The sequence below is a fragment of the Zingiber officinale genome, chromosome 11B, assembly GCF_018446385.1.
Source record: "Zingiber officinale cultivar Zhangliang chromosome 11B, Zo_v1.1, whole genome shotgun sequence".
NCBI classification, from domain to species: Eukaryota; Viridiplantae; Streptophyta; class Magnoliopsida; order Zingiberales; family Zingiberaceae; genus Zingiber; species Zingiber officinale.
In genome coordinates this window covers 88,506,580-88,527,512 of record NC_056007.1, presented here as the reverse complement: position 1 = coordinate 88,527,512, position 20,933 = coordinate 88,506,580, and the positions used below count along the sequence as shown (strand labels likewise).

The following is a 20,933-nucleotide window of genomic DNA, read 5'->3' as shown; positions in this document are numbered from 1 at the left end:
GCCGACGGGCTCGGTCCGTCCGAGACGAGAGAGCTGCAGAAGAGTACACCGGTGGACGAGAAGAATGTGCTCGGCGTTCGAGGGACGAGAAGCCGGGTCGGAAACTTGCTCGAGGAAAAGGTCGGAAATTGAGTTCGGGTGAGCCCTATTTCGGTTCGCCGCAATCACCCAAACAATCAAAGCTTCGGAAGAAGAAAAAGAGTCAAAAGAAGCTGACTGCAGTCTTGGAGGCACCTCCATTACCTTGAAGGTGCCTTAACCTTGTCCGAGGCGCCTCAAGGGCATTGGAGGTGCCTCAGACCCAGTCCAGATGGCTGTTTGTGAAGCAGATAAGGTTTTATCCGGTCAATCCATTTGAGGCGCCTTCAACCCTCTTGGAGGCGCCATCAAGACTCGAGATAGAGTTTCTAGGAGCTATATAAAGGCCTCTGGAGCTAGGAAATATACAATCAACTCTGTATTAAGTTCCTAGCAACTTCTGAGCGTTCTTAGTGTGTAAAAAGCTTCTCCGTCTACAGTAAAGGAGACATTCTAGTAGAGCTGTTCGACTGTCTTGGATTAACAACCCCCTGGGTTATAACCAAGTTAAATTTCCTGTCTCTCTTTTCTTACTACTATTTTCAATTTTAGTGTTGCTATTATTTTTTTGAGTTGAAAAGTCTTGAGGAGGGTATTCTTAATTTGCAGGCAATTCACCCCTCCCCTCTTGCCGGTCACGCCGCACCAACAATTTCATCACAGAAAAATATTTGTCCTCAAATTTGTCATCAATGGGCAACAAATGCTGGATTCATCGCCATATTTGCGATGAATAAAGAAATCATTACCAAATTAGGATAAATTATGGATTCATCGCAAATTTTAAAGATTTTTGCTAGTGAAATTCTTTAAATTTGATGATGAATTATGGATTCGTCCCTATATGGACATGAATCCTAAACTCATCGCCAATTTGGGGATAAATACTTGATTCATCACTAAATCGATTGCGGTAATCAATTAAGAAGTTTCACGAAAAGTCACAAATTTGCCCCCAATGACTAAGTCAATCGATTCTGGGTCATTCGAATAATTTGTGTCAATTGGTGATGAATCTTGAATTTGTCACCACATTGGCGATGAATTCAAGATTCGTCGCCAATCACTAAATTGATCGATTGAGATAATCGATTAAGAAGCTTCATAGAAAGTCACAAATTTGCCCCAATCAATTGTTCAAAGCTAAATCGATTGTCCAATTGATTCTAGATCATTCTGTGATCCGAATAATTTGTATCAATTGGTGACGAATTCAAGATTCATCGCCAAATCGCTAAATCAATCCATTGAGCTAATTGATTAAGAAGTTTTGCGAAAAGTCAGAAATTTGCCCCCAACTGATTGCCCAATTGATTGACCCAATTGATTCTGAGTCATTATGTGATTTGAAAATTTTATCTCAATTAGGCAACGAATTAAAGATTAGTTGCCAAATCACTAAATCGATTGATTAAGCTAATCGATTAAGAAGCTTCATGAAAAGTCACAGATTTGTCCCTACTCGATTGCCTGATTGTACAATTGATTTCGGATCATATTGTGATGCAAATAATTTATGCCAATTGGCAATGAATCATTGATTCATTACTAAATGTAAGCCAAGTGTAAAAGGGTGAGATCTCAAATTTGGCGACGAATTGAAATTTGTCATCAAAAGCCCTAACTTAACAAATTTTCCCAATCTCCCTACCCCAAATCTGCCCGCTTCCTTTGACCCCCTCAACTCCCCCTGATCCAGCGATGACGACAATGATGGCGACGGTGACAATGACTTTGGTGAGCTTGGAGAGATGCAGTGGTAAGATTCCTCCGCTCTACTTTCCCCTCGCCACTCCTCGCTCTCATTTACCATATCCCTCACTTGCCGAATCTAGGTCAACGGTAGGAATGACAATTGGTTGGGATTTAGCTAGATTTCATATCCTTCGTCCTCATTCCCATCAAGTATCAGATATCCATCCACATACTCATACTCATTAATAGATCGAAAATCGTTTATACAAATAATTTTTCTCCTTTCCATCCAACTATTATTACTATTCAATAAAAGCATATTAAAATTAACATCATATATATATATATATATATATATATATATATATATATATATAAAATAAATTAAACATCTATATAGCCTACTCCTAACATCAAGAAAAATAGTTAGTGTGTTGACGATAGAATTTATACACTTTATTAATGATAATCTATGGTATATAAATAACCTTACAAATTGAAAAATAGAAAAACATATAAAATAAGAAAACATATAAAATAAATAAGTATTTTCTAATAATAATTATTCTCTAATAATTAGAAAACAAATAAGTATTTCCTAATAATAATTATTCTCTAATAACTAGGAAACAAATAAGTACTATTTACTAATATAATTATTTCCTAATACGCCCCCTTAAGATGGTGTCCCAGAAATGACACCAATCTTGCAGCAAATAGCAAACAGCCGAGCTTGAGAAAGTGACTTGGTAAGTGCATCAGCCAATTGGTCCTCAGCAGGAATATGAGTAACTCGTAGTTCGGAGGCATGCATCAGATGACGAACAAAGTGATAGTCAATAGCCAGATGCTTCATCCAAGAGTGAAAAATAGGATTACCTGAAAGATAGGTGGCATCCAAATTATCAGTGAAGAGCATAGTAGGCGTGGTAACCGGAAGAAGTAGGTCTATCGAAAGTGACTTAATCCATTGGATCTCAGATGCCGCAGAGGCAATGGCGCGATATTCAGCCTCAATCGAAGAGCATGCAATCGTGCGCTGTTTGGTAGATTTCCAAGAAATCGGATTAGCACACAGAAAAATAATAAATACACCCGTAGAACATCGATTATTTGGATCTCCTGCCCAGTCCGCATCGGAGAAACCATGAAGAGTAAGAGGTGTATCCGCAAGAAGATGAATGTCAACATCCCTAGTACCATTGAGGCATTGAAGTAGACACTTTGTGCAATAAAGTGAGACTAGTTTCGATAATATGATGATGACGACATTTAAAGTATCTATTGTGTTCAGGAGTATGTGGAGAAGTGGTAAGGTTACTGATACCATGAGTAGTAAGAAAGGAGCGAAGAGCTAAGAATTCACCTCCATTGTCAGTGAAGAGTGTTTTGATAGTCATCGATAATTGACTTAATTAAGATAAAAAAAAAACACGAAACTCAATATATTATTTTAAAATTAAGGATGAGGATATATTTATGATTAAAGGGAAATTAGAAATTTATAGACTCTTGTTTCATAAAATTCTGACATCTGTAGATATATATTTTAAGTTTTAAACACATATTTAAACATGCATTAAACGCTAACATACTTAATTAATACAAAACTATCTATGTTTCACTAAATATGGACCTAACGATCTCGGAATTTCATGAAATAAGTTTCTACGAGTTCCTAATTTTCTCATGATCTTAAAAATATCTTCATCCATAATTTTAACATATTATATTCAGTGCGGTAAATTTTTTATTACGAATTAGGTCATATTCATGTTAAAAAATCACCACACTCAATATATTAAGTTAAAATTTAGATTTAGGATATTTTTAAGATCATGAGAAAATTACGAACCCATAAAAACTTATTTCATGAAATTCCGAGATCGTTAGGTCCATATTTAGGATTCGTCCCAAACTTAAGAAAAATAAAAAATAAAAGAAAATTTATTTGGAATGCCTAAATATGGATCTAACGATCTCGGAATTCCATGAAATAAGCTTCTATGAATTTCTAATTTTCTCATGATCTTATAAATATATTCATCCATAATTTTAACATACTATATAAAAGCGGTGATTTTTTTATTATGAATTAGGTCAAATTCGGGTTAAAAAATCACCCTACTAAATATTTGAGGTTAAAATTATGGATGAGGATATGTTTAAGATCATGAGAAAATTAGAAACCCATAGAAACTTGTTTCATAAAATTCTGAGATCGTTAGATCTATATTTAGCCCTTCCAAATGATTTGTCTTTTATTTTTTATTTTTCTTAAATTTGGGTCGAATTCCTGATTCGTCCCAAAATCTGGGACGAATCCTGGATTCGTTCCAAAATCTAGGACGAAATATGGATTCGTCCCAGATTTTGGCCCATTTTTTCGTTTTTTTCTTAAAATAAATTTCGATTCTGGAACGAATCCTGGATTCGTCCCAGAATCTGGGACGAATCCTAGATTCGTTCTAGAATTTGGGACGAATATAGGATTTGTCCTAGATTTTTGGACGAATTTTGTAATGAAAATAATATTCGTTGGGAATTTGCGACGAAAATATTTTGTTGCAGATTTCGTTTCTAATTTGGATCAAATTTTGTTTTTGTCATCAAAATTGTTGCGATTTTGGGACGAAAATTTTTCATCCCAAACTTTCGTCCCTAAATTATTGTTTTTTTTGTAGTGATAAGCAGCTTGAGCTCCAGCAAGTCATCAATACACACGAGTCTGCAGTGCAGCTCTCTGATCAGCAACCTCATGAAGAGAAAAAGTTATTGCCTTAGACCTGCCATGAGAAAGAAATTAATCACGCATTGTGAATCAACTCTCAACTAATTTGTCAGTTGCAAGTCAAACGGCAACTGAGGATTTAATTCAATCCTGAGGATGGACGTGGATAGTCAAGCGGCAAATCATTGTGGCAAAAGATGAATACGCTCGTCTCCAGCGCCCCTGTCAATCCATCCCAAGATCAACACGGAGGAGATAAATCACGGACGGCTACTAGCCTTTTGAATAATGATTAACACATAAGGGAAGTATTTACCTCGATTTTATCGTAGTCAAGCGGCAAATCAGAAGCAAAGGGAAGTATCTAGGGACAAAAGTGAAATGAGAGGGCAAGTCTAGTTTCAATTCATGTCCCATATATGAATATGGGATATCAAATGTGTTGTTGAACCTGTGGGGTTTTTCTAGACTACAATGAGTGTTGCTCATTGATGGTTCTCTATCCTTCGGTGGGATGACTCCTAATACCCATTTGATAATAATTAGATTTTTTAAAAAAGAAACATATAAAAATAAAATCCTAACAGACTTGATTGTTATAGTAAAAGAAACATGAAAAATGCTTATAGATTCTCATGCAGATATGTTTGAAGATTGGTGCATGAACAAAAAATACCTTCCTCATGGGATCAAGTGGAAGTGTGAGGGCTGCACAATAATCCCATCTTCTGTTTTTTTCCTTAAATTCTGAAAAAAAAAAATTTCCAGCCACATTGAAAACTAAAGAGAATTTTGATATTATGATTAATATTATTCTTCATGTAGAAACAGCATAAGAGATCAATAGTTTTACCAATTTTCTAGATAAAAATTATAAATAAAAGACAAAAAATAAAATAGGGGCATTCCGAGAATTGAACTCGGAACCTCTCGCACCCTAAGCGAGAATCATACCACTAGACCAAATGCCCACATTGACTTAGGTCTTCGAATCTTGGATCAAGAGAAGGTAGTCACAGCGTCATCGGAGGTTTGTGGAGAGTAGCTCGAGCAAATGAAAAATAATCTCATCAAAGGCTATGTCGAATTTGTCCACCTATTGTATAGTTAATTCTTAAAGAAATGTACTTCCGGGCAATTTTTGTTTCATCTGGAGCATTTGAGCAACTTTTTGTTACACACATGCGATGGTCAACTCATTGTGAAACTATGAAGTGGGACTCATGAATTTCAACTATTTGGGATCGGCTACATATGGATATTGTTGCTTAAAAAAAAAAAAAAAAAAAAAAAAAAAAAAAAAAAAAAAAAAAAGTAAAATGCTCACCCCTAGCGTTTTTGTCGTACCAAATTTAAATTCATCACGAGAGAAGTAAATCGTAGCATCCGAACGAGCATGTGACGAACAGGGTATAATACGGGGAATAGGAGATTTATTCCCCAGCTACCCCGAGGATCGACCCTGCGGTCTCATTGTGTCAACACCCGTCACATACCAACTCGGATGACCCGCGGGGTCGAAAATTGTATGGGTAAATTTTTTATAGTGACCGACACCATCGTCGAAACGACCCCTTATAAAAAATCCCCGAAGAGATTTTTGGGTGAACTGTACCACTTAATTGATAAGAGCCTGCGCAGGGGGTGCTCGAACCTGGCACCTCAGTCAAAGGGTACAACGTCATAACCAGAGCACCCCCGGTTCGGTTAAAAAATTGTATAGGTAAACCGACACCACCGCCGAAACGGCCCTTTATCAAAAACCCCCGAAGGAATTTTTGGGTGAACGATACCACTTAATTGATAAGAGCCTGCACATGGGGTGTTCGAACCTTGTACCTCAGTCAAAGAGTACAACGTCATAATCAAAACACCCCTGATTCGATTGTTGGATATTGTTGTTTCATGATGTTTATACAAGAGCTATGAAAGATGAGTAGAGCTGTCAAATGGGCCAACCCATGGCGGGGCGGGTCGGCCCGTGGCGGGTTAATCATTTGGCGGGGCGGGGCGGGCCAACCCGCCAAATTGGCGGGTTGGAAAATTTCCAACCCAACCCATTCTAAGGCGGGTTACGGGTTTGGCGGACCAACCCGCGGGCCCATCAAATTTTTTTTTAAAAATTAAAAAATATTTCATATCTTCAATATTTTACTTCGAAAAAGTTTTCTACAATTAAATGTATACATAAACATGTATTTTAAATATAAATGAACATAAACGAGTACTTATGTTGGATGAAAAGTACTCTTTTTATTTCAAAATTATAACAAAGAAAGATAATAAATTGATCTAAAACTTAACTTACGTATGTTTTCCAACCCGCGGGCCAACCCAAGCCCGAGCGGGCCGACCCGCGCGGGTCGCGGGCCTAGGCGGGTCGGCCCACGGCGGATTTGGGTTGATAAAATTCCAACCCAACCCGCTTAAATTATTTGGCGGGACGGGCCAACCCGACGGGCCCAACCCAAATTGACGGCTTTAAAGATGAGCATCATAGACTAATTACACAATAAATCTACTAATCCAAATATTGACTCCAATGATTTTATAGTAATTTCCAAATGTAAGAAGCACCTCTGTCATCATTTCAATGTGTAATTTCATCGTCTAAGAATTTTTAATTAAGAAGATTTTGCCTTTACCATTATGGAAATATTGATAGTTTTTTCACAATGGGATGACTAAGTGATTCACAACGCAGAGTTGCATGCATATAACAGGCCAACTTAGCTAGACAAAGACAATAGCTTGAAGAGAAAGAGAATGCTAAAACAGGAACGAGAGATTCAAAAGAGGGTAATCCCATCTAAATTGTTGTTTGGACCTGCTAGCTCCAGCAAAGTTATATAGTGAAGATAGTCTCATCTAATGCTTGGCAGTTCTCGCAACTCCTGTATGTTTGAAGACCCTAGGCTCTTCATGGACACAATGCCAATTTATCTTTTCTAACAGGTATATGTTAAACTTGTTGCCCTAGGAAACATCAGTCTCTAGACCAAATATTGACTTCCTCTGTTCTGGAATCAATCTAACATTTGGATTCATACTAGTGTCATTAGGTCAATACTGACCTATACTAGCCTCTTTTTGCTTCCTATATATTTTCCATGCGAACCAACTTATGTTGATTTCAATGGATTATCTATATATTTCTCAGCATCCTCTCCTATTCAGGAAATGCAAGTTAATTGTAAGCTAAATGAATCTTCACTCTACATAGACTCTTTATAATAGTTTTGACAAAAACAAAAAACTGATCACTTGCATTCAGTAAGATAATTGAACTGATATTTTATGCACACCATTTATCTTCTATTTGAATGGTGTCACATTAGATTACTTAGATTGTTATGCTCATCATGCGTTTACAATTTGAATACTATTCAGTCAATTTCTTTTCTAGTGTGTTAATTATTCCAAGTGCTTTGCCAGTGATTAAAGTGATGATATAGAGTTGCAGGAGTACTCTTTTAGGGGCTACTTGACACCATATGCTATCTAGTGTGTTAATTTTTGTTGCTCTGGTGAGTTTTTCTTTTTCTCCATACGCAGGCTTGCACGGAGGGCAGATCTCTTAGTCCATATTTTGTTATGAATCAGAGGATACATCATATAGACTTGCGGCTGGATCGTGTGGTAATCTAACCATAATTAATTGTGATCCCTCCTTAGATTTATCATCCTCAGATTATAGTTTGCGTCTGAGAGAGTGGCCGGAGGCCGCTCGAAGGCCATCTCCTGCTCGACGACTAGCAACCTGGTCATTTACCCACCATCGGCGGCCTTCGGGCGGTTTTCGGCCAACTGCCCCGATCCAAATTATATCTTAGGAGACGGTGAATGTAGTGAGGGATTGCAATCAATTGCAGTTGGATCGCCGTCACAATTCGACCGTAATTCCATGTGGTCCATCCCTTAGTCCACAAAAATATGGATCAAGAGATCTGTTCTCGGCTTGCATACTCTGAAAATTGTGCTCGAAAAGTGTGATTTTCTAGTGGAAGAATGTGAATGATACATTTTTTTAATACCGTTGATCCTGTCTGAAAATTAAGAAGACGGTTAGATGGGTCTGTGGCTCTGTTGTTGACTAGAAAAAAACTCTGTGGTGTCCTGCAAAACTAGAAGTGTTAGTGTCAGGTCAGTAAGGGGTCCTAACGTTAGTCCTCCAATGCTCATGTCAGTCCTTGATTCAGTGGAGAAGAATAGTAAAAAATGAACAGTAGCCTAGAGCATGTAAATAGTAAAGTAACGCATATCTCCATCTATGGATGAGAACCCCTTTTATAATGTCACCGTAGTGTCTGTACATGCATCCCAAAATATATGCACGTTTTTCAAAATATCTTAGGAAAAGACAAGTCAAAAAGTGTCTATGATAACTTCCATTAAACGAGCACGTAAATATCTGATATGATAGTTGCAAGCTTTTAAAATACTATTTGTTTGTTGGAAATTCTTCGTTGTCGGTGGTATAAATTTTTAAAAGAGTACGTTAAGATACAAATGTGGGTCCCGTTATATATCGACTGGGACAGCTCGATCAAGACGTCACCAACTCAGTCATATTTAATGAAGCTATCGGCTGCTCTTCACTTAGTTTTACTATTGTCGGATAGACATATTATGTTTGATCAAACCTCCGATCTGATCGGCTAGGACAGTGCATCGGATAACTTAGTATTTAACTTTTGACTGGATGGAAGCTAAGGAGGACATGTGTAACTCTGAATCAAAATAAAAAAGAGAAGTGAATAGATCACGCAGGTTTTTTCCCTCTCCAATTCAAAATTCACCGAAACTCCATGTCCATTTGCAGCCTGTCGGCCAGACATTCCAAATCACCGTTTTCTATCGCTTTTCCATTCGCAGCATTCTAGAGAACGGCATCAATCATCAATGGAGGAACAGTCCAGAACAAGCCAATCAGCCTTCACTGCTTTCATTGAAAGCGTCGCCGGCCTGTCAACATTTTCTCGGCTATATCACGCAATCAAGAGCTGGTCCCCTTGCCGCCACCCGTACACCCCCAAAGCGCACTCCACTTCCCGATAAGAGAGAATCAAACCCCCCTCAGCGACAGCCATCGCGACGCCATAACTCAGAGCTCACGAGAATCCACCGTCGGCAAGGACGCTCATCAGGCCGCGTCGGACCCACACGCCTTACCGCCACAGCTCATCCCTGTCCTCCTTCGCTCAGTGAATGATTACCTTGTCCCTGCGCTGTAACGGCACCCCCACAACACAAAGGCCCCCCAACTGTGTGTGACACTGTCAGTAATCTATTCTTTATACAACAAAACATAGTAGCATTCCCTACGTTAATTTTAGAGCAACACAAAAGATCCCTCTACTCCACTATATTGTGGCTAATCATCTTGTGCCAAAACATAATACATAGTGCAACTCTGATTGGTTTTAAATGGAATTTTGCGATATCACCTCGCCGAACTTGAGGAAGAGCTGCGCGTCTGACGTGCTCTGTGAGGTAACACAGCTGAGGGCGTTCTGTGTCTTGAGGTTAGCATACTCATCGACGTAGCTGGGCACTTGTGGCTGCGACAGTTGAGCTGCCTGCTTTGGGGTTGAATCTGGCTGCACAAGACATCCGAGCACGCGGCTCACCTCGTGCATCGTCGGCCGGTCCGAGGGCTGCCTTTTGGTGCAGAGGAGTGCCAGTTGAAAAACCTTCTTCACGTCCCCGAGATCTTTGCATGTGGAGGAGACGTCCGGATCTACCGTCTCCATGACAGCATTGCTAGAGGCCTTGCACAAAATCTGTTAAAGAAACACAAATGAATGAGCAGTTGCATAACCTTGCCAATGTATATTACTTGAGATGATTACCAGCTGATGAAGATTAGACTCATTGTCGACGGCCTTCCTCCCGGTCAGAAGCTCAAGTAGGACAATGCCGAAGCTATAAACATCAGATTTCTCGTTCAATCTAGACGTCCGGGCGTACTCCGGATCAATGTATCCGATTGTGCCCATCACATAGGTGGACGTGTGAGTCTTGGAGATACAAAGACTCTTTGCAATGCCAAAATCTGTGAGATGAGGTTCATAATCTTTGTCCAGGAGTATGTTCGACGACTTGACATCTCGATGTATGATTCGAGGGCTACAGTCGTGGTGGAGGTAAGCCAGACCTTGTGCCGAACCAAGGGCGATACAAAGCCGTGCATCCCAATCCAGCTTTTTCTTCTTTGTAGGACCTATAAATTAGAAGAAGAAAAAAAAAAGAGGTCATTTGCCATGGCTTCTCCAATAATCAAACATGAAATTATAGAAAGAATGCAATACCATGTAGGATATCCCATAGGCTGCCATTCTCCATGTAATCATAAAAGAGAAGGTTGCCGAAGGGGGACAAGGAGTATCCTTGGAGACTGACCAGATTTCTATGCTTGATACTCCCCACCGTCTCGAGTTCGGTTTCGAATTCCTTCAAGTTGTGGGGATGTTGAGAATACAATCTCTTGATAGCTACTGGCTTGCAGCTCTTCAGAACACACTTGTATACTGTGCTTGATGCACCATAACCAATAATATATTTCTCACTGAGGTTTTCTGTCATTCTCATAATATCCTCATACACATGAAGGGCCATATTCATGTGAAGGACCACCAGCTTTGGAGAAATAGTATTGACTGCAATATTACAATTAAATATGAACACATTGATTTAAAAAGATTGTAGTTTTACAGCACAATCATCCACAAGGCTACCTGGTTTTTGTAGTGAGCCATCTGAAAATGGAGTTTGCCTGTGTGGTCGACAGGCGAGGACTAAGACCACCAAAAGGATTAACAAAGCTCCCAAGGCACAACCCCAAATGGCAGCTTTTGAGAATGGAGCTGCATTGGGGGGAAAAAAAACTCTATCAGCTTAGTTGATAGTCTATGTTCTGTTGCAATCTATATATTGTACTTTAAGAAAGACAGTATAAGCAATTAATACAGTTTTGCGAGGGAAATTCATAGATTCTACAAAATACAAACAACAAATAGCAGGTGCTTCTAGGAAAGTCCTAGATTATTGTAGAAAGAGTTATACCTCTCTGTGGTGGATGGAAGTGGCAAGGAGAGCTTAGCCAATAGCCACAAAGACCAGGATTTCCTATAAAACTGTGCAAAAAGTGGGAAAAGGATTAATTAAAAAGTCCTAATGATCAACCTTAGAAACAGAAACATGAGAGATTAACATGCTATGCAATGAGCAACAGAAGGTGAATTCTTACTAAGGAACTAAATCATGAATAGTCTACAATTCCTCACCTTTCGGGAGAAAATCGGGAGAAGTTGTAATCTGTGGGAACATCACCAACTAAATTATTATTGGACAGATTCCTGTTTGCCGAAACCAAATCAATTACAATCAAATATTTCATTTTCAAGACACAGAAACTGTGATCTTTCTAGTGTCACTTACAGGGCGATGAGACCTGGGCAGTTAGTGAGAGTTGTGATACCACCAGACAAATTGTTGTTTTCCAAATTCCTGCAACAAAATTTAGCATTCATACGGCAGAATAAAATTTCTCTAACCTTTCAAAGTGGCTGATTTAGTGGTTTCAAAAATAAACAGCAAATACATTCAGAAAGAGGTATACAGTGTGACCAGATTCTGAAGCAGTCCAAGTTCCTCAGGAATCGTATCGGACAAGTAGTTTTTTGACAAATCACTGAAATTTACACACAGAATAAACAAAATCAATAGAGTTACATGTAGAAACAAATATAGATATCTACAAGACCCTAGCAAAATAGTAATGTATCTTACATCTCCTCAATACTCCTCAAGTTTCCGAATTCAGCAGGTATGTTACCAGAAATTTGGTTGTTGCTCAAATTCCTAGAAATTGGTAGATAAAACCATCAGAGGAAGTCTAGAATGGTTAAACATATTTTAGAGAAAAATAACTCACAATTTCAGAAGGTGTTCTAAACCACCAATAGAGGGAGGTATGGGACCATTCATCTCATTGCCCGATATGTCTCTGCAGAAAATCAGTCTCATGTTATGAAGTGAACAAAAAAAATGTAGTGCAATGCCATAGTTGCTCTTAGTGACTTGAACTCAATAAGATTACTCACAGAGTGTCCAAATTACTGATTTTTGACAATTCAATGGGTATATATCCCTTTAATCTGTTTGATGAGAGGTTCCTGCATTCCCAACAGTTTCTTCTTATTAAGCAATCAATTAAATGTTGATAGTTTAAGGTTTACCAATTGTTGTATATGATATTAGCGAAGCACTGAAGCTAACTGAAGACTCTTTAACCTTCAAAAATTACAGCCAACCATCTAATAAATTTTGAATTTTAAAATTGTCATACTAAATGCAGGTATATTCAAATATAACATTAATATCATAAATGAGAATGCAATGGAGCATAAATGAGATTATACAAGAGAATGCGACAAAGCATGAGGCTTCCCATGCACATTTAAGCTTGGACAAGCATATAACTCATATATCAGTTTTGATTAAGATTGCTTAAGTGCACACATTAGACCATTTGGATAGCCAATCTAATTGTTTAGATCGGGTAAAAGTTAAACGATCTAGCAGGATTTATAGAGGTAAATTTTGTTTCTCTAGCAGGATTTATAGAGGTAAATTTTGTGAGAAACCTAATGAAACACTCTTGATGATATTGTTTTTATGCTCAATAAGGAAGCAATATCAGTCATATTTATCCATGGTCAACTAAAATCACAAAGACATTCAATTGGAAAATGTGAGATCTAGAAGCATGAAGAAACAGGAATCTACACTGAAAATATCAAGAGTTAATATTGAGGAAATTTCAAAGCATAAACAAAGTAATAGCATCTCACAGATAAGTCATGCTCTCTAGTTTCTTAAATGCTCGGGGAATGGTTCCATGTAGTTTATTGCCGTGTGCATTTCTGCAATGCAGTCAAGGAATCAGTTGTATGGAAAACACTTACAATGAATAAGACACCTGGATCAATTAAAAGAATCTGCTTACAAACTATTTAGATTCACGCATGAACTCAAATTTTCAGGGATAGGTCCCTCCAGATTGTTGTTTGCAATATTCCTACAGAGATAGATTAACAATCATTAGAATTATATTGTGAAAGAACTAACACAATCCTAACATCAACAAAATGCTTCCAAATTCACATACAAGTCAAACAAATCAGTGAGGCTTCCAAGCTCAGGTGGAATGTAACCAGTGAGCTGATTATCGTTCAGCTCCCTGCAAAAATGATTCAATTTAGATGCTAGAAAACCATAAATCCACCATTTTTTGCAGTGAAGATGTCCGCTTACAAGTAGTGAAGCCTTGTCATGTTACCAAGCTCCGGTGGGATTGATCCAGTCAACTTGTTACCTTGCAGATACCTGATTGACAGAAATGCCATTAATGTCTTAGACGAATGATCTTATCTAAGACCACAAACATTATTGAACATTTGTCAATTTAATGGCTGTGGAACCATATGCCATTTAGACAAAAATGCAACATATAGTCCAACATCAATCTAGGTATGACATTGAGAATATTTCTAACCTTAGCAAAGCAGGCCAAATTAATGTGAGATAAAGAAGAATCATCTTCAACAGAATTTAATACTCTATCAACAATATACTTGCAAAACAAGATTTGCAACCAACTATTTAAGACTTACAGTTTCTCCGTATAGGTCAAGTTACCCAAAATAGGAGGAATTGGTCCACTAAGAAGATTGCAACTCAAATCTCTGCAATACAATAATAGTAGCAATTAAACATTGGAATCTTACTATGAACAGAGTTTCAATATTGTGACTGCTAAAAAACCAAAATTTAACCTAGTGCAATCTAAGCATATGGAACAGAATGATCGAAGAAAGAAAGTAATGACGAATTAGTCTTGTATCTTACAGTACGGCAAGAGCTTGCATCAAACCAATCACAGGTGGAATGGGTCCAGTAAATTTGTTCCCTTGCAAAGATCTAACATGGATTATATTAATAACAATCTTCATGTTTATGATTCAAGAATCAGTCGACCATTCTAGACAATAAATAAGATTACTGCCCCTTACAGTGTAGCAACTTGCAAAAATCCAATATTAAATGGAATTTCTCCAGTAAGCTGATTGTATGACAAATCCCTACATTGCAAACATGATGTCATATTTTGCTAAGAAAATATTAATTTCATTTGTAAAATGGAAATGATACGTACAAAACCTGAAAACTGGTGCAATTTCCAATGCTCTCCGGGATATTTCCAGTCAAGCTGTTGTTCTTCACATCACTGGTAGAGTTCTTTTTGTAAGAAATAATCATAGAACTTGATTTTCCTATTGGTCATGAATATCTTAACATCATTAACTTACAAGTACCACAACCCAGTCAACTGACACATATCAGGGGACAAATTTCCTTCCAAGCTATTACCGCGGAGCCCCCTGACAAAAATCATGAAGTTCACCAGTGGAAAATGTATAATTAAAACTAAAAATATGAAAATACAAATTAGGCATCTAGTAAAAATACTACTAATAATGTAAAATTGTGGCCAATAAAAAAAATCCCAGGGCTTCTTACAAGTACTGTAACACTTCATTCCAGTAGATAAGCCTTGGTATTTCGCCACTCAATTTATTTTGAGCTAGGTCCCTGCAGTTTGGTCAATGGTAGACGAATCAGATCCTTCAATAAATAGGTGAATGAGAAAACAAAATACTTACAATATCTTCAAGTTTGGAATTTGCGACAAAGTTGATGGAATAGGTCCAACCAATTGATTGTTCTTCAATATCCTACAAAATTGGGGATGATTATCAGCAAATTATAATGTTGAATACTGACTGATGCTTTTTTACACCACATGTGTATCAACTAATCAGTTTCTTACAAGTTCTCCAATTGCTTCAGTTTTGATATCGAAAAAGGTATGTCCCCGAAGATGTTGTTGTAAGACAAGTCTCTGAGAGTCAAATTTATTAGCAAACTCACCCAACAAAGAGGTACACTTGGGTTCACCTCAGTTGCAGACAAATTAATAAACTTCTAGGAGGTTTAAAGCCATTTAGCAAAACACCATGATTGTGATTAAGAAAAGGAATTCAAGTGATCATACTCACAATGTTTTCAATGAAGAACAAGCACCAATCTCATCTGGAATTTGTCCAGACAATCGATTTGCCTTCAGATCACTTTTCAGACACACCAGAGAAATAAATAAAACACAACTCTTGGGTAGTTATGCATACATATATATCATGGTCATAGAGGAATGGATTTGAGGTATCTTACATAGAAACAAGGCTCTTCAGGTTTCCAATAGCAGGAGATATTTCCCCGTCAAGATTCAAGCCAGATAGATTACTGAGATTTCACAGCAAATGGGAAAAAAACATTACATGATTCAAGCTTTCAAGACATCTCATCATGAGAATAAACAAGCAGCTTTGATTTTGTATTCTTACAGTGCCACAACACTAAATGTTGCATTGTCACAGGCGACCCCTCGCCACAAACAATAGTCAGAAGATGGAGCATCCGTCCAATCATACAATATATTGCCTATATTACGGAATGACTTCTTGATCTCCAGTAATACGGCACCTAAACCAGGAAAAAGTAGTGGATTGGAGAGTATAGTTAAAAAATGGTTCCATATTAATAATTATAAGTTATTGATCCTTATGATCAGCAGTGAAAATATTAAAATATGGTTCCACTAGAACGCATGACCATTAATTTAAAAAACAAATAAAGCTACTCTTTTAATAAGCTAACCATATTGCGATCATATAGCTACTAAAAGATCCACGTAGTTGGGCTGTAGCTGAAATCTTTCTTGAATAACCAAAATTGGAGGACACGTTGGATAGTGTAGTGCACTTGAACGAAAACTGAGAGGAAAACAAAAATAAGGAGTAAAAGAAAAAAAAACAACAACAAAAACTTTATACGAGTGTGTTTTAACTGGACAGGATAGTGTTCATAGATTCGTAAGTATATATAATATATTATTCATTGAGAGAAGAAAATCTTGTACCGCATACTGAAAAGACCTAGCAAAGCAAGAAAATCTGGCGTCAAATGGAGATAAAATTGCAGAGCTAGGGAAGCTAAACCACTAACAAAGTAGTTGAATAGAAATAGACATGAGGAAGTTTTAAGTCTTTAGGAGACGCCGTTATAGAAAAACGATCCCAAACAATATAAAGAATCATAGTTGGATCAAACAAAAGGAGATAAGAAATTACAGGACCAGAAAGTGTACTTCCATCCCGATAAAATATTAAGAGAAGTAATGCGTGCCTCGAACAGATTATAGGAATAGAATAATAAGGTGAAGATCCGAGAGGCAGTCCTTAATATCCCCCATTTATTCTCTCGGGACACAACAAATGAACAAAAAAAAAAATCCAAACTTTGGCTGGATTCATGGCTCACCGTCGCTTGCTTCACCGGGTACGGAGCTCAAACCCCCGAGCAGGACCAAGACAGCGAGCCCGCCCCACCGCACAGCCATTGCCGGAAGGCGCTAGGAGGCGGGGATCCAAGATCCGATCTTTCGTGCCAAACGGAGTCGTCCACAGTGGAAAGGAGGCAATGGGAGCGAGGGAGGGAGAGGAACAACGCCGTCTTCTTCCGCTGCCGCAGCTGCAATCCTACTTACTGCCGCAGCTGCTGCAGTACCAAGGAGGATTGGGCGAACGAAAAGGAGGGAGATTTCATAGATGAGAGAGAGAGAGAGAGCAAGAGCGAGACGGGGATCACATCACGATGAGGTTGTTCGATGGGTCACATCACACTCTGCAGCCCCTCTGAATACAGTTCATCGCTCATTCACCCTCTTTTACTTCTCCTCTGCGCTGCCTGTCTGGGAGAGAGAGAAAGAGAGAGGAGCTAGAGGTTGGTGCAGGCAGGTTATGGCATCGGCATTAGCAGCCGGGGTGGCAGAAATTCGTACTTTTTCTTCCTCCATTTTTTTTCGGAGTTTTTCCATTGACCTTTTTAAATAAATTGGTAACTAGTAATCAATTAACCATTACTGTTACTCTGTAACTGAGGAGCCACGAGTGATCTCTCTCTCCCCTCTCTCCCGTTGTGTGTGTGGAGCGCAGCAGTAGAGTACAGTGCAGTGGAGTTGAGCGCTACTGTGTGATGCCTTTTGGCCTCAACTAAGCTTCATGCAGACCGACAGGGGTGTCATGTGAGGTGTGTAATGGGATTGGGTCGCTGACAGGATATGGAAAATCACATGGCATCGAAAGCTCTTTGTTTCCTTCCCCTCTCCTCCACTCCACTCATGGGCTTTTGGCTTGTTGGTACTATTTGGATTGTTTGGTTGAATATAATAATAATAATAATAATAATAATTAATAAATTATTATTTCTTAAGAGAAAGTACCGTAATATTGGAGTAAAAAATAATACAATAGTCACGCCCTATAATTTTAAAAGAAATAATAAATTCTAAATACGCTGGTACATTTAGTAAAATATTTTATATCAGTTAAGAATTTGTTATCTTGGATAAGGAATTTGAATCTCAAATATGTTGAAGAAAAAAAATTTGTAATTTTTTGATTTATCTTACCATATATGATTATGGAGTTGATTATGTTGTCTCGAGGATTATAATATTACAGTAAGATATTCAGATTATCATCCAAGTATCTGTAATTCAATCTTTAACTATAACGTATTATAAGAATTTTTCCTTTAAATAGAGGGTGCAATCAAATTATATTGGACTTCTAAGTTGATCGTCGTGTGTACTTTCCGATTTACTTTGATGATAGATGCAAATTTTCCTTGGGATGAATCGATCATTTCAGAAATGGTCAATGAGATTAACTGAGATTATTATAAAACTAACTATATAGAATCGCTCTGTGTCACCAAAAGCATAATAATATTGGTCTTGATGCTGGTTTATGATTATAAATGGTCAATTGGTTCATTGAGCTGGTAATTAGAGTGATTCATTTTGAATTTGGGTCAAGTTCGGCTCATTCTGATCTAATATTGTGTTGGATGATGTAGTGTTATACTCAACCTAATCAGTAAACGTATGATTAATCATTAAGGCAAGCGTAAACTATGAGTCTAAATCACAAAGAAATAAATATTAAAAGTTTGAAAGTTTTTTAATAAAAATTATAATTATACATTTTTTATTCTTATTGAATTAAGAAATAAATTTTAATTTACTATTACTTGGAAATTGCATTATAAAAATTAAAAATTGTTGAAGTTTTACCAATGTTATAAAAAAAATACAACAAAAATGTAAATATTTTAGGTAGAAAATAAGAATATGTCATAGGAAATTTAAAAAAAGATTATACACTATAATACTAATACTCCGATTTACTTAATTTTTTTTCCACCTCCTTAAAGTGACTAATTCAATAATTCACTTTTAACTCAGTTTCCACTATGAATACCCTCATTCTCGAAAATTTTTCAAATACGGAGAACCTTATACAACACGTTCTTGTAAGATCACAATAAGAAACAAAAAAACAAACACAAATACAATCAAAAACAATTTACAATTAAATCATACTTGCTTAATCTCTTGTTGCTAGTGTTGGTACAATTTATTATGGGTCAAAGTTGATCAGGTTAACTAAACTTGAGTTGGCTCAAGTTTGAGTCTTGATATTTAAGTTTTGATGTTTGACAATATTTAAAGATTACGGATGTAATTGTTTATCTAGGAGATTAACGGTCAAAGGTTGACCAGAAGAGTCAAGTAGATCCAGGTTGATCAGATATTTGACTGGGATATCCTAACTGGAGGTTAGGCAAGGGTAAGACCAACAAGAAGGTTGACAGAAGAAGAAAATCTAAGTCAATTAGTGTTAACCAGACACTTAATATGGAAAAATCCTGGTGAGTAAAGTCAGGTGAAAAGTCCTAATGAGTGAAACTAGATAGTGGTGAAAAGTCCTCATGAGTTAAGTCAGATAGAAAAGTCATAATGAGTGAAACTAAGTAGTGAAAAGTCATAATAAGTGAAACTAGATAATGAGAAAGTCTTGATGAGTAAAGTCAAACAGTAGAACTTTAGATGGGTAAATGTTGACTGGATATCTATCTGGTATTCGGAAGTCCGAGTGGGTCATGAAGGACCGGACACTTGAGACAAGTATAAATCCAGATAGGTCAAAGGATTGACTGTACATTTGATGAGTGGATATCCAAGTGGGTCATGGAGAACTAAACATTTGACATAAGATGACAAGTCCAAATGAGTTAAGGGTGACCGGACACTTGGCGTGAGAAGATAAAGTCTATGTGGGTAAAAGGATCGACCAGACACTTGATAACGAAATCCTAGCAGATCAAGGTTAATAGAATGTTGAGCAAGTGAAGGGAACCTTAAACTTGATTAAGTCAAGATTGGTCAATTAGTTAGGAAATCGATTGAGCTAGAGTCCTAGTTGATTGATTAGGGAAGTGTCAGTTATGTCAATCGATCAGTTGATCAATTGGAGGTTTTTCTCGCAAGTGCACAAAATATGACTGGATCAATCAGTTGATCGATTAAGTCAAATCGATCAAGTGATCGATTGGGGCTGGTTTCTTGCAATGATGTGGAAGAGACACTAAATTGATTAGGAAGAAGCCAAATTGATTCTGAAGTTTTCCGTAACAACATAGAGGCGTTCTGAATTGATCATTTGATCCATTAAACCTCTCCAATTGATTGATTAATAGATTGGGATATGATCGTTACGCATGTTTGAATGAGAATCCGATATGGCAATCAATTGGAATCATGCCCAACCGATTGGGAACCCTAAAGCGCATAGATAAAGGATGTTTTTGCCATAGCTTGAAGGGATCTTTTCTCCGTGATCTTCTCCGCTATTGTCGTCAGTTCTTGAAGATTCTTAGATACCAGTGTTGTTGCACTTCCAAGGTTCAAGAGGTGTTTACAAGATTCAAGAGATCAAACAAGATGAGGTTTTCCTTTTGTATTATTGTATTTACTTCTTATTTGAATTGTATTCTTGTTAAGAGTTTGTATGAGGTTTCTCTACATTCGAAATGTTTCCGAGGAGTTATTTCATAGTGGATGTATAAAAGAGAGCTGAATCCTTAGATTAGTCACATAGTTGAGGTGGATACTAAGTAAATCAAAACGTTTGCATTTATTTTAAGTTTTCCACTGTAAATCATCATTGACAAAGCGAACAGAGCTAATCACCCCCTCTAGCTCCTGGAGTGTCCCAACCACTAGAAAATATCCCTTGATGACTCAAAAATGTAGCAACACATCGCTTCAGAATCTCCAAGAATCGTTGTTGCGAAATCTTCACAAAATCCCATTCTCAAGGGTTGCTTTCAGGCTGGAAAACGTCTCTCAATCGATTAACCTTATTCCTAATCTATTGGTAAGTAAGATTCAACCATTCAA

General features: G+C 37.4%; 1 protein-coding gene and 1 non-coding gene across 2 annotated transcripts; both read right to left on the bottom strand.

Annotated features, from left to right (window-relative positions):
- Window positions 1-5,403: 5,403 nt before the first annotated feature.
- TRNAP-AGG lies at window positions 5,404-5,475 on the bottom strand. The gene has a single exon. It is a non-coding gene; the product is annotated as a tRNA-Pro (tRNA).
- A 4,294-nt stretch (window positions 5,476-9,769) lies between these two features.
- Window positions 9,770-17,513, bottom strand: LOC122034636 (LRR receptor-like serine/threonine-protein kinase ER1). The gene is made up of 27 exons (XM_042593956.1): window positions 16,949-17,513; window positions 15,973-16,111; window positions 15,800-15,871; window positions 15,628-15,699; window positions 15,399-15,470; window positions 15,232-15,303; window positions 15,089-15,160; window positions 14,878-14,949; window positions 14,724-14,795; window positions 14,581-14,649; window positions 14,417-14,488; window positions 14,182-14,253; window positions 13,823-13,894; window positions 13,677-13,748; window positions 13,515-13,586; window positions 13,360-13,431; window positions 12,610-12,681; window positions 12,441-12,512; window positions 12,296-12,367; window positions 12,126-12,197; window positions 11,945-12,013; window positions 11,791-11,862; window positions 11,570-11,640; window positions 11,242-11,370; window positions 10,816-11,163; window positions 10,357-10,727; window positions 9,770-10,287 (listed from the first exon to the last, which is right to left on the bottom strand). Exons 1-27 carry the CDS (start codon window positions 17,025-17,027, stop codon window positions 9,928-9,930), a joined length of 2,931 nt encoding a protein of 976 aa, XP_042449890.1. The 5' UTR covers window positions 17,028-17,513; the 3' UTR covers window positions 9,770-9,927.
- Between the last annotated feature and the right edge of the window lie 3,420 nt (window positions 17,514-20,933).